Consider the following 12,666-nt stretch of genomic DNA (forward strand, 5'->3'; position numbering starts at 1 on the left):
GTGAAGAATCTTAGGAGGCATCTCCAAAATCTCATTTGAAGAAAACTAAAATCAAGCTACAAAATCCGGCTTCTGTTAACGCATGATCTATAGACACTATGAACGTTCCATCTCAAAATTGGTGAAGAATTTGAAAAATTATCCAACTACAAACTTGTAGAGCACAAAAAATTGGTTGAGATTAGTAAAAATTGTCTTGAAATGGTTGTTTATCATGGGGGGGAAATCTACAAAAAATTTTGAAAATTTTCCTGCAAATATGTTCGCATGTACACTCCCAAATGCTTTTGTGAGCCAAATGCAAGCTCACACGTGCTCTTGTATACACTATGAGCTGAAATGAAGCTCACCTAATGCTTCTCTACTCGAGATCTAAGTGATCTCACCTACACCAAGCTCCAATGGTGAGCTCTAAAATGGTTGCCTACTTGCGAATGCACCAATGCTCACACGTCACAAAGTGGGATCTCTCTACAATGAACTCTTTGCATAGAACCGAGCTCTGATACTCGTAGAAGAGTGCAAGAGCGAGGAGCGTGCGCATAGTCCATGCTATGGAGAAGGGGGAGACACACAATGGGTGGATTCTGTAGCAATATACTACACTCCCTTATTCTATAAGGATAAATGAATAGGTGTTAATGGATGGGTTAGTGGGTTGATTGGCTAGCCACTTGGCTATTATCGTAACATGAGACAACTACTTGCACTTGCTGCTTTCTAAAAACTTTAATTAGCCAGTGAGTTTCTTTTTTTGGAGGCTTTAATCAGTCAGTAAAAGAAAAACTACTTGCACTTGCTGCTTTCTGAAAACTTTAATTAGCTACTGTTGTAACGTACTTGCTTTTTGGAGGCTTTGATTAGCCTGAGCTATGACATACTTACTTCGAGTCTTCGAGAAAAACTCATAGCACTATAGTTTGCTAATGTTCTTTGCCTTATCCAGCGTTGCAAAACTTAAGCAGCCTTATAGAGGTTGTCACTTACAATTTGATAGCTATATATGTGCACTTGCATACTCGGTTTTGTACCAAAATTGGGGCTGATTTGAGCAACACCAAGCTTGGACTATTTGAATCTCTCTTTGTAGCAACTGAATCAGCCAAGTGCTTCCAAGATTCATTCACATCACTATGCCATGACTTGCATCGACAACATTGCCGCATCAAGGAACATACACGAAGATGCATCTTCCCAAAGAGTATCACCATAGCCATAAGACACGTACCTGTATAAAATTATCTCCAAATGTTAAGTAGAACAAGCAATCTCTTATAATAGATCATCTATACAACCATATACATCAAGTATGGGCGTGAAAGTTGAGCATGACAATGTCATAAACATGCAATTGGATGTGTATCAAATCAAACACATCCAAAATCATCACTTGCCTACACAAATGCAAGCTTAAATAGCTCTCAAAGAGCACCACAATATCATGTGTATGTTCAAAATCTCATTCTAGTCAGTGCTCTGGAGTATGGGCATCTACATGTCACTACTCCCATGCAATCGATCTACTCCTACTGGAGATTAAAAAATCTATCTAGAATTTCAAAAATGATATCACAAACACTTTTGCAGCCTACCAAGACCCTAGAGTAGACTCATAGATCATATATATTTGAGTTTGTATGAGAGATTATGCAAAAGACTGTGCTTTGGGTTGAGCAAACATAAAATACGAGCTACATTGTATGTTTCTTCTTGCTTATTCTCTACCCAAATCCACCAAAATATCAATCCTCAAGCTCTACATAAGCTCAACTTTCATCCTCAAGCTTAGATCTATTCTATGAGCACTCTAGGAGCAATGATTTGTGCGAACATAATCTCTAAAAATGGAGCCTTGAACCGTAATTCATCGGCTCCAATACCACTTGATAAGAGCGAAAGGAAAGAAAAGAGGAGAGGGAGAGAGCTGAAGCTCCAGTGGTGAGTTCCACGATCTTATTTCTTAGACTACCAAAGAATAATACACTACATGAGTATATGTGATGGGTATGTGTGGGTATTCACACTGGGTGACTAGAAACTTGGCCTTTAGCCCCAACAAAGGAGGCCGCTTTGGAGAGCTTGACTAAGGAGTTTGCCTAGCTAGAGCTCTTATGAAAAGAATGCAAAATGTTTGAAGGAGATCAAGCCACATGACCACCTTCAAGCGCTTTTTGTCTTGTGTGCAACATGTCTCAATCACATTCATAATCGCAATTTCAGTCACAATCTCAATCACAATCACAATCACAACCGCAATCCCAATCCTCTCCAAATCTCAATCTCAATATAGTCTTAATCACAGTGTGGACCTTATATAGGCCCAAGCCTGCAAGCTTCCTTTTTGGAAGAGTGGTTATGTTGGTAAAAAAATAATCAAAAAATCATACCACCCATGACAATTGTAGGCACATGACTCATGAGAACTTGCAAAAAAAGCATAAAATATGTGTGCACAAAAAAGCAAGTCATCCATGCAAAATTTGAAAGGTGATATTTTAATTTTGTTTGAAAAGTGTCAAAAATGGCTCTTTTTAGAGACTTGTAGCTCGAAAACTATAAAGAACTGCGCTTATGGAATATTACAATGCTCCTAGAACTTAAGCTATTGTGAGAATCTTTGAATCAATTTTGCTTTGCTTTCTTGAAATCCAACCTATGGTTTCAATGTAGCTTCAAAACACCTTTTAAATGCAACATTCTCAGCAACCACTCACTTTAAGACTCTCGAAAAACCATAAAAGAGAAGAACGTTTTCTACTCAGTAAAAGGAACATTTCACTCATACACAACTTTCCAAATTCTCGCTCAGTAATGCTTAAAATTCAAGCGCAAAACATGTCGTCATTAACGTGAGAAATGCAAGAACAAATTTTAAATGAAACCAAAATTTGACGATAGAAACATCACAGCCTCCATGCACGATTTCAAAAATTTTCATTATGAAACCAACCTATTACACTTGTCTCAAGTATTGGGCACATGTATTCAACTAGCGGGTGGGTGATTTGGTTGTGGAGGGGGACATTCTAGCTGAATTCTAAAGGCTGGACAGCCTTGCTTTGGTTAGCAAAAGGTGTTGACATGCATCATTATGTCCTTATAAACCCAATGGTTGGCCTATTGTGGGACTATTGTATTCACTGCATCTTGGAGCAAGGGTGGTCCATGGCTTGCCAAAAACCTTTTGTTAAGCAGAGAAAGAAGGGGCACACTTAAAACTTACCCATTTTCAAAGGGCAAGCTCAAAATCAAGCCCAACACTCCTCGAAAGAAATGAAACCATTTTCTTGCCCTTGGTTTCTAAGGGCAAACCAGTGAAATAATGCCCAAATTAGGATATTTATTGGGGTTTATAACTAAAGCCCAAATTTTGATCTTGAAAATCAAGGCTCAATGAATTACAATTTACAACCAGGAATTTTGAAATTCACACTATAAGCCCGGGTATCATGGTTTGTGAGGCTGCAAGAGTGGGGTGGTCAACCAAACACCGATGCGACGTCGTGTGAACTCAGCCGCTCGGATATATATTCTGGAAGGCCTGCCAGGGAGTAGCGAGTACCCACGGGCCACATAGACCAGGACTCTGATTGCTTCTGCTAGAGAATTGCCCAATTAACCGACTGTTGAATCGTCGCAGACGTGCGGCCGAGAGAGAGAGAGAGAGAGAGAGAGAGAGAGAGGGTCGCAACAGAGACGGAAATTTAGGCACACGAGTTATGGCACACCGTCTCAGAGCGGCTTTTGATCATGCTATGGGGGAAGAATTTGAGTTAGTGGATTCTGAGGATGATGCTGACGATCCTCAGGACGGTGCCCGTGAAGATGAGTTCGGTTCTGACATGGATGAAGAATTTGACGTGGTCAGTCTCTTTGCATCAACAAATTCCCCACATTGGTTTGTCTTTCTCCCTGCATTGCAATAACTAATCAGAGGTTGCATCATGCATTGATCGCTTTAGATTGCGATTTATTTAAAATTCATTTTTTTACTTCAATTCTGATTCAATCAAGTTGGTTTGTCAGTTTGGGTGGCTTTTCTCCTTTGAAGGGATGATGCTTGTTATTCTTTCTGCAAGCTTTCATTTGGGCTACCCTGTTTCGCGGCAATTGAGCCACAAGAAAAAGCTGCTAAATTTGAGCTCAGAAATAAATGCATTAAAGGATACGTGGATGATTAATAGTGGTGTATTTCTTCTTTCCTGCAAGGGAAATCATGGTGACCATGTCTCTATGACTTTAGGCGTTGATGTTTGGATGTGAGACTTGTGTTAGAAACTTGAGCTTTTTAGAGCTTCCTTTTCTTGTGGTTTTCTGTTTGCTTATACAATGTTTGCCTGCTAATATCTGCATAAAGGCTCTCAGTTGAAGTCTGCAGCTTGGGTCACAATTCACTAGGTTCACGTTTTATTTTTTTGGGGAGGCGGGGGTGTTTCACGAAGTTTCTTCAGTAAAGATTTGATTCTCTTAACATATGGTTTGGGACGTAACATGGTGATTGGCGTGCCAAAGATGGGTGTTTGATGTTGTGATATTATGCTAGGCACAATTTTTTGCAAAAATGCATTGCTAAACCTTTTAACACAAGTCATGGCATGTTCTATATTTTACACATGCTGTGTGTGTGAGAAATAGCCTTGCTTGATGGTGAGCTCAATGTAATAGTCAGAATTGTTACAGCTTAGTGGCAGGAATGTGGATACAACTGCAGCTCAAGCAAGACGTGGCAAAGATATTCAGGGAATTCCTTGGGATCGTTTACGTTTCACGCGGAAAAACTATCGGGAAAACAGACTGCAGCAGTATAAGAACTATGAGAACTTGAATGTTCCACGCCAAAACCTTGAGAAGGTATTTTGTTTATTCTCCCTTCTCCAATTCGTATTTAATCTTAGGTTTTGAAGTTTGAAACTTGGTAATAGGAGTGCTTGCAAGTTGAGAAAGGAGGCAAGTTTTATGCATTTCGACACAACACGCGAACAGTGAGCTCTACTGTTGTACACTTTCAGGTACTTTCTGTTGTAATCTTGTTTAAGGTTTGAAGTACCAGGCCTTTTCCTTTGAAGGTTGAATGGGAACACTAACCATATTTAAGGACAAATTGTTTAATAAAGGAAGATGTAATGCGAAGGAAGAACGTAGGGTAGATTTAGAATGAGCAAAAGATGCTGAATCTGAGGTTCTGGTGCCAGCAAAAGAACTGCTCCATCTGGCTATGGGCAAGTTGTATAGCGTAGAATTAGAATTAGCAAATTAGTTGTGCTAAAGATGCTGAATCTGAGGTTCTAGTGCTGGCAGAAGAGCTGCTCAATCTGGCTATGGACGAGCTGTATAGGTCACGGAGTAACTTATATTATTTATGTGACTAGTTTTATGGCAAGTAGTTGGTAGCTTTGTGCTTGTTAAGGCTATGGTTTACATGATAGTTTGGCTTGAGTCCCACTTGATGCTGATTATTTTGTTTCACCTCCTGTCCCGTTGCATCTCATGGTAGGGAGTGGGTTGTTTTTGTTAGATTTTTACCTCCTGTGGCTCTGGTATCTCGTAGGAGCAGATTAGAGAGAGTGCCGTGATTTACTGTCTGCAGAGCCCCAGTCAGTGTCACAAATTGGTGATGTGGCTGCACACACACACACACACCCTTTCAGCATGGACAGCCCCCGGGAAAATCCCTGGCAATGCTGACGTGGCTGCCCAGTGCACACACCCCTGTGGCGGGCTGAAAAGCTGACGTGGCAGCCCGCGATCTGCGGTGTGATTTCCGGCAGCAGGGCAGAACCAGCGGCAGTTTTTTTGGACAGCTTTTGGCATGCTTTTTGGCTACGCATGTTGGGAGAGAGAGAAAGCCTTTTGCTTTATTAAAGCATAAAAGAGAAAGAGAGAGAAAGCCTTTTGCTTTATTTTATTTCAGCATAAAAGAGAAAGAGAGAGAAAGAGCCTTTGCTTTATTTTCCACAGAGCTTTTGATTTTCAGCTTTTGGGGCTTTGCTTTTGGCATCGCTTGTAATCTTTAAATATGTGAGCAAGCCACTCACAACTCAGAGCATCTGGACGCAGAGTGTTGAGTGTGAGCGCCTGCCCGCATTCTTGTACTTTGAACTCAGATTAATACAAAAAGAAATACCGAAAGGGGGGCCAGTCTTTGGGGCCAATAAATCTAGGCACGGAACTCCCCCGGGCCAGTGTCGAATCAATTGTGAACTGTGAACTGTTTTGAAGTGGTTATTTGTGCTGTCGCGGTAGATTCTCGACTTGCAGTGTCCAAGTCTGTTTTAGTGGTATCAGAGCACGACCGATTTCTCTTCTACGGGAAATCCGATCCCTAGTTTTTCCGCGGCACCTATGGCTTCAAGCAAAGATTAGTCGACTCCCTCTGCATCCGGAGATGCGGGAAGGGATCACAACGAAGATTCAGGCAAGGAGTATCGCCTGCCTCGGCCTACTCAGGCGGAGCGTCAGGAGATGGAGCGTCGTCAATTGATCGGCGATGCAACAAAGATGATGCTCAATATTGCGAACGACCCAAAATTTGCAAAATATATGAGCGAGACTTCTTTCGAGGAGGTGCACACGCAGTGACAGAAAACCACAAAGCCACCCCGAAAACCCGCTCTCAAGAAACCTCCCTACTCCCAAGAAGTATATAGAGAAGGAATTAGAAGAGGTGGTTGATGCACGAATTGCTCAGCTTTTTGACACGCAGAACAAAGCTGAAAAGCACAGCAAAAAGGAGAAGAAAGGCACTGACTTCCCGGGCTATTTGGGTCATCAGTCTACTTTTGAAAAAGCAAGAAAGCAGAAGAAGCGTGTTCGATTTGAAGGTGTACCCAGTTCTTCTTCTTCTTCTTCTGACAGTTCTTCTAGCTCATTTGACTCGAGCGAAGAAGACCGAAAAGGCAAAAAGCGAAGCAAAAAGCAACGCTTCGGAAAGGGCAAGAAAAAGACAAAGAAGTCTAAATCTCGCCCCGTGAGTGACAGTTCTACAGAGGACTCGTCTACAGACAGTTTAGACTCTGACGACAACAACTTTTATGCAAAGAAGAAGAATTTTTACAAAGCCAACCAGTATGACTTTTTGGAAGACAAAAGCAAGGAAGTCCGAGAGTTTAAGAAAGGTGGACAGTCAATTAAATTTGACACGTTTTCGGGATATAGAGATGCTTCGAAGGCTGTCTTTTGTACAACAGTTTGACATCGCTTTCGCGGGAGGACGTTACTCAAAGCACTCTTAATATTTGGAGAGCTGCCTCTTACTTTAAGGGGAATGCTCGAACTTGGTGGTCCACGCTTCTATTAAGCAAGACTGCGCCAGTTAAATGGCTGAAATTCAAGAGGATTTTTATTTCTTCTTGGCTGACTTGAGAGTATGAACGCGGCATACGAACTGCTTGGAAGTATCTTCGGATGACCAAGAAGGATATAGTGGACGCTTATTGCGAGAGATTCTGGAGCTCTTTTCTACCCGCCTCTTCATTTAAGAAGATCTTGTTCAAGGAACAGATTGAGCGGTTTACCTTGGGTCTACCTACAGAGATCCGAGATCACTGCTTGGAACAGAATTCAACTTCCGTTCAGGAGTTGATGAGTCATGCGGAACGGGGTTTTGCCATTCACTCTGGCAGTCGGACCTACTCCACCGATGAGATCATGACACAAAGAGCCAGACTTCGACAAATGAAAATAGAAAGAGAAAGAGCAACCTAGAAAAGAAAGATGCACGACCCAAGCTTACTCCTTAGGAGAGAGCTCGCTTCATCAGGGAAGGAAAGGGCTTTGGATGCGGGAAAACTGGACATATCTCCGCGAAGTGTCCTAAAAAGGCATAGAAAGAACAAAATGACAAGGACGACGAAAGGCCCGAGAGTTCGAGAGCAGCTGAGGAACGTGGAAGAAAAGGCAAGATGAAAACAAGAATGGTTCCAGATTGCGTGGGTATCGATCCGAGCACGGTGGACGAGAGTACAGAACTTTGCCGAGCTTGGGGCAAAGTGAAAGACCAAGAAGCCCTGATCTTCTTTGATAGAGGAGCCAAGGCCAACTTCATTTCATCGGAATTGGTGGCGCGGCTCAAGATCACTCCCGATCGGATGGGACCACTTGTGGAGGCAGTTCTAGCGGCACCTGTCACCAGCCAATGGCAATTCCATTTTTGTTTATTTTCTCTTTCTTTGGGGAATTTCGTTTGTTTTACCTTTTGGAAACACCCCTCTGGAAATCTAACTGCCCTGCATTGCATAGCTAGTGTGGAACTGTTCAGAGAGAGTTCAGGCCTGAGGGCTAAAGAGCACTAAGGTTGGACAAGGACTATGGTTAGCCAAAGTGGGGTCATTGGCCAGCCAAAGCGGAATCCTTTGCTAAATAGGCTACATTTTAGTTATGGGTGTGGCTGCAGTGTACAAAGAGGGTCAGATGACCTAGAAGAATGTAATGGCAGAAACTCCTAAATTTTAGGGATTGCTATTTTTGGACGGCAAAATGTCTTCGCGTCATTACGTGCAGTTTGACATGGGGATCATTTTGTTACTCTGTGGCCAAGTCAACAGAGGCTGCAGGTGAGATATTTTTAGACCCGAGGGTCTAAAGTGGGAAAATGCACAAATGAGTGACACTTGGCACTCTGAGGCCAGTTTACTACTTAAAGAGAAGGCAAAAACGTGATTTTCAGTTGGGAGCTCGTTTTTGAGTGCTGTCACAGGTGGGAGAGCTTCAATGGAGTGCTGGCTTACCCTCTATGTACAGTGAGGTGCAGGATGTCATGACCTACACACCTCTCACTGCTCTCTCTCTCCCCTATTCTTTATGGTTATGCCCCTCTAGTGGGCTCATTAGATTGACCATGTACAGTCTTGTGGTTTGATGCTCTATTGCTGAGGCAAGAGCCTCCCTGAACAGGAACAAGAGTAGCTAACTGCTACTCCAAAGCAAGGAAACGAGAGGGTGATAACCTCTCAAGTAAACACACAAAAATCAGCACTGTTTTATTGCTGATTTTGGGCTGTTTTGGGACTGTATTGTGCTCGGAATCATGCCAGAATCAAGGGGCACGTAGTCCAAGGCATTGGGAACAATGCAGGGACAATTGACAGCTGAAATTAGGTCAAAAGAGGTCCTAACCAGAAAATACAGCGGTCTGAAATTTACTGTTTTGCAGCCGTATGGACGCCAGATGCATTGGGAACAGTGCCCAATTGTCAGAGAATACTTTTGGGAAGTGTTGGGGCTCAAAACAAGTGAAAAACCAGAAATTCCAGCGAGCTGTAATTGCTCTTTTTGAGTTGGAATCAGAGGGTTTTTGTCAGTTGAATCAAGTTTCAGTGTTGGGAATTGTTTGGGGTCAATTTTGGAGCCGTTGTGCTACCAAAATTTAGCCAAAATAGGTGTTGTATTGCTGGATACAGATTAGGATTCCCGGAACTCTGATTTTTGTAGGTTTGGGGCTGTTTCGATGCCCTAAATCCTTCCAGATTCAAGGGGCAACTAGTCCAAGGTGCAGGGAACAGTGTAGGGGCTACAGGGAGCTGAAAACAGAGAAAAACCAGTCAATAACCAGAAATTAGAGAGGTTGGTTATGCTCTGTTTTGGTCAATTAAAGGTGGAATCGGGACAAGGACAGTGGTCTCCTTAGGATTCCCTACTTGCAGACTGTTTTGGGCAGGGTTCTGTGTCGTTATGCTGCCCAAATTCCTCCAAACAGGATAGAAACTGCGGGATGCAGGTTTAGTGCTATAAGCACTCTTTGTACTTCCTCTTAACTGTGAAAGAATAAAGAAATACCGAAAGGGGCACCTATTTAGGGGCCAATCTAGTGTCTGACTCGCATACAGATGCATTCTAGCATCTGTATCCCATTCCCCTCTCTTGTGTCATTATAGCACAGGTAGAATAGACGACTAATAATGGGTGAAAGCTAAATCAAGGTTTGAAGTAAAGTCTACCGCCCTTTTTGAAGTTAACAGGCCGGTTACAGCACCCGGCATGGACGTAGCCATTACACCTGTCATTGGCAAACTTCGATTGCATTGTCAGGGGTATTTGGGGCATGAGGACTTTTACATAATGCCTTTGGAAGGTTGTGATGTTCTCTTGGGAATTCCCTCGTACCACAAGAACAACGCCGTGGTCGATTATCGAGCGAGGAAAGCGACATTGACTACAGAGAAGGGCAGAACCATTGTACTTGACATTAAACTGAAGGGTGAGTCTGTCCCTATTGTATCGGCTTCGACCATTTCAAAGTTAATGAAATCCAGTATATTTGTTTACTTATCTTTATGAAAGAGTTGAGTGATGAGGACAAATATGTATGAACTTGATAGAGAACGCCAAGATTTTCTCCACTCTCATGCCGATTGCTTCTCAGAGGGCCTCGCCAGGCGAGTTACCACCCGCTCGTCCCGAAGATCATACTATTGATCTGATTCCTGGAAGCACGCCACCGAACCGGCCACCTTACCGTGTGAGCCGAGCACAGAACGAAGAGATTATGAACCAAGTGAAAGACCTCTTGGAAAATGGTCTTGTCCAGCCTAGTACTTCACCGTATTGCTCTCCAATGTTGTTGGTTTTGAAGAAAGACGGATCTTGGAGAATGTGCATCGATTATAGAGCTCTCAACAAAATCACCATCAAGAACAGATTTCCGATTCCTAGGATCGATGATATACTCGACATATTACAGGGATTCTCGTGCTTTAGCAGGATTGATTTGAAGAGTGGATATCATCAGATCCGAATCGTGCCGTGAGACGTCTACAAGACAGCCTTTCGGATGACTTTTGGGTTATTTGAGTTTTTGGTGATTCCTTTTGGCTTAACCAATGCTCCTGCAACATTTAACCGGATGATGGACAGGACTTTTCAAGAGTACAAGCTATTTGTTGGCACTTTTCTTTGACTATATCATTGTTTTCTCCAAGAATGAGGCAGAACATAGAGATCATAGAGATCATCTGCTTCAAGTCTTTCAGGCATTACGAGATCACAAATTAGCGAAGAAAAGAGAATTTTTCCTACCAAAGATACACTTTTTGGGACACATTGTGTCAGCAGCAGGAGTGCAAATGGATCCGGCCAAGATAGAGACTATCCGTGATTGGCCCGATTTGAAGAATGTCCATGAAGTTAGAAGCTTCTTGGGATTGTGTTCGTACTATAGGTGGTTCATTTGAAAGTTTGTAGAGGTTGCTTCCCCTTTGCATATCTTGACACAGGAAGGAGTCCCTTTCTCGTGGGGACCCACTGAGGTGACTGCCTTTCAGACTTTGAAGGAGAAACTGACTACGGGACCAATTTTGACTTTGCCGGACTTGCAGAAGTCATTTGAAGTATATTGTGATGCTTGTGGTCGTAGTCTGGGTGCGGTCTTAATGCAAGCAGGCCATGTCATTGCTTACGCGAGCCGATTGTTCTCAAGGCCGGAATTGACAGCACAGATTTATGAGAAAGAGGTTATCCATGCTCTTACTCAGTGGCGGCATTGTCTACTTGGAGCGGATTTTACCGTTCTTCTCAGATCATCAGAGTTTGCGCTACTTCTTGTCACAGAAGCAGCTATTGGAAAAGCAGATGCGGTGGGCGAACATCTTGTCACAGTTTCACTTCCAGATTGTCCATATTCAAGGACATAAGAATTTGGTGGCAGATGCTTTGTCTCAGAAGCCGTTGGTTCTGGCTATTTCTGCGATACATCATAGGAGCTTCGAGGATATGGTCGACTAGTATGCCACAGATCCGGATTTTGCAGACATTTTCAGACGGATACGGGATGGGGAGACAGTAGCGGGACATTCCATTCGGGATGGCTACTTGATGAGAAAAACCATGTTCGTTACACAGCTGTTGAGGGAAAAGGTTATGACTGAATGCCACTGTCCGCCTTTTACGGGTCATCGCGGCATTGCTACCACCATGAAAGGGATAGAGAGAGATTTCTTTTGGCCGAGACTCAAGAAGGATGTGGACGAGTTTGTGCGCAGGTTCTTGGTATGCGAGAAGGTCAAGTTTGACAGGCATAAAGCACAGGGATTGTTACAGCCTTTGCCCATACCCACTATTGCAATGGATTTCATTTTTGATCTCCCGAGAACACAGAGTGGTCTCGATGGTATCTGGACTGTCATTGACAGATTTAGCAAGCAGGCTCATTTCATTCCAGTGAAGAAAACAGTCAAGCCGGATCACTTAGCGAGACTGTTTGTGGCCTAGATTTTCAGATTACATGGCATGCCTGAGACGATTGTCTCCGATAGGGACCCCAGATTTACGAGTTTGTTTTGGAAGGCAATTTGGGAGAACATTGGCACGCGGTTGCAATTCTCGTCATCTTTCCACCTGTGACGGGCAATCTGAGATTGCCAATTCAGTGGTTTTAGATTTGTTGAGGTCTTATATCTCAGATTAGAAGACTCAATGGGAAAAGTATCTACCTTTGGTAGAATTTTCCTAGAACAACACAATACACTCTTCGCCGGGGAAGGCGCCATTTGAGATTGTTGAAGGTGCTGCGAAGGTTCTACCCTTCCTAAGCAGGAAAGATAAGATTTTTGATGTTGATGAGTATACGCACGAGTTAGACACGGCTATTGCCAAGGTCCGCGAGGCTTTGCCAATCTCAAGAAAGACAGAAAAAGGTAGCAGATCGCCATCGTCGCAATTTGAAATTGAAGG

General features: G+C 43.0%; 1 protein-coding gene across 1 annotated transcript in view; it reads left to right on the forward strand.

Annotated features, from left to right (window-relative positions):
- Positions 1 to 3,543: 3,543 nt before the first annotated feature.
- The window catches only part of LOC147431635 (putative WD repeat-containing protein C2A9.03), a 53,911-nt gene continuing 44,788 nt past the window's right edge, over positions 3,544 to 12,666 (forward strand). The window contains exons 1-3 of the mRNA XM_086494158.1: positions 3,544 to 3,863; positions 4,681 to 4,851; positions 4,923 to 5,009. Of these exons, the coding sequence (XP_086350284.1) occupies positions 3,720 to 3,863; positions 4,681 to 4,851; positions 4,923 to 5,009 (402 nt within the window). The 5' untranslated portion in view covers positions 3,544 to 3,719. The remainder of the gene's footprint in view (positions 3,864 to 4,680; positions 4,852 to 4,922; positions 5,010 to 12,666) is intronic.

Source organism: Adiantum capillus-veneris, chromosome 21, assembly GCF_014529385.1.
Source record: "Adiantum capillus-veneris isolate H3 chromosome 21, ASM1452938v2, whole genome shotgun sequence".
In the NCBI taxonomy this organism is placed as follows: Eukaryota; Viridiplantae; Streptophyta; class Polypodiopsida; order Polypodiales; family Pteridaceae; genus Adiantum; species Adiantum capillus-veneris.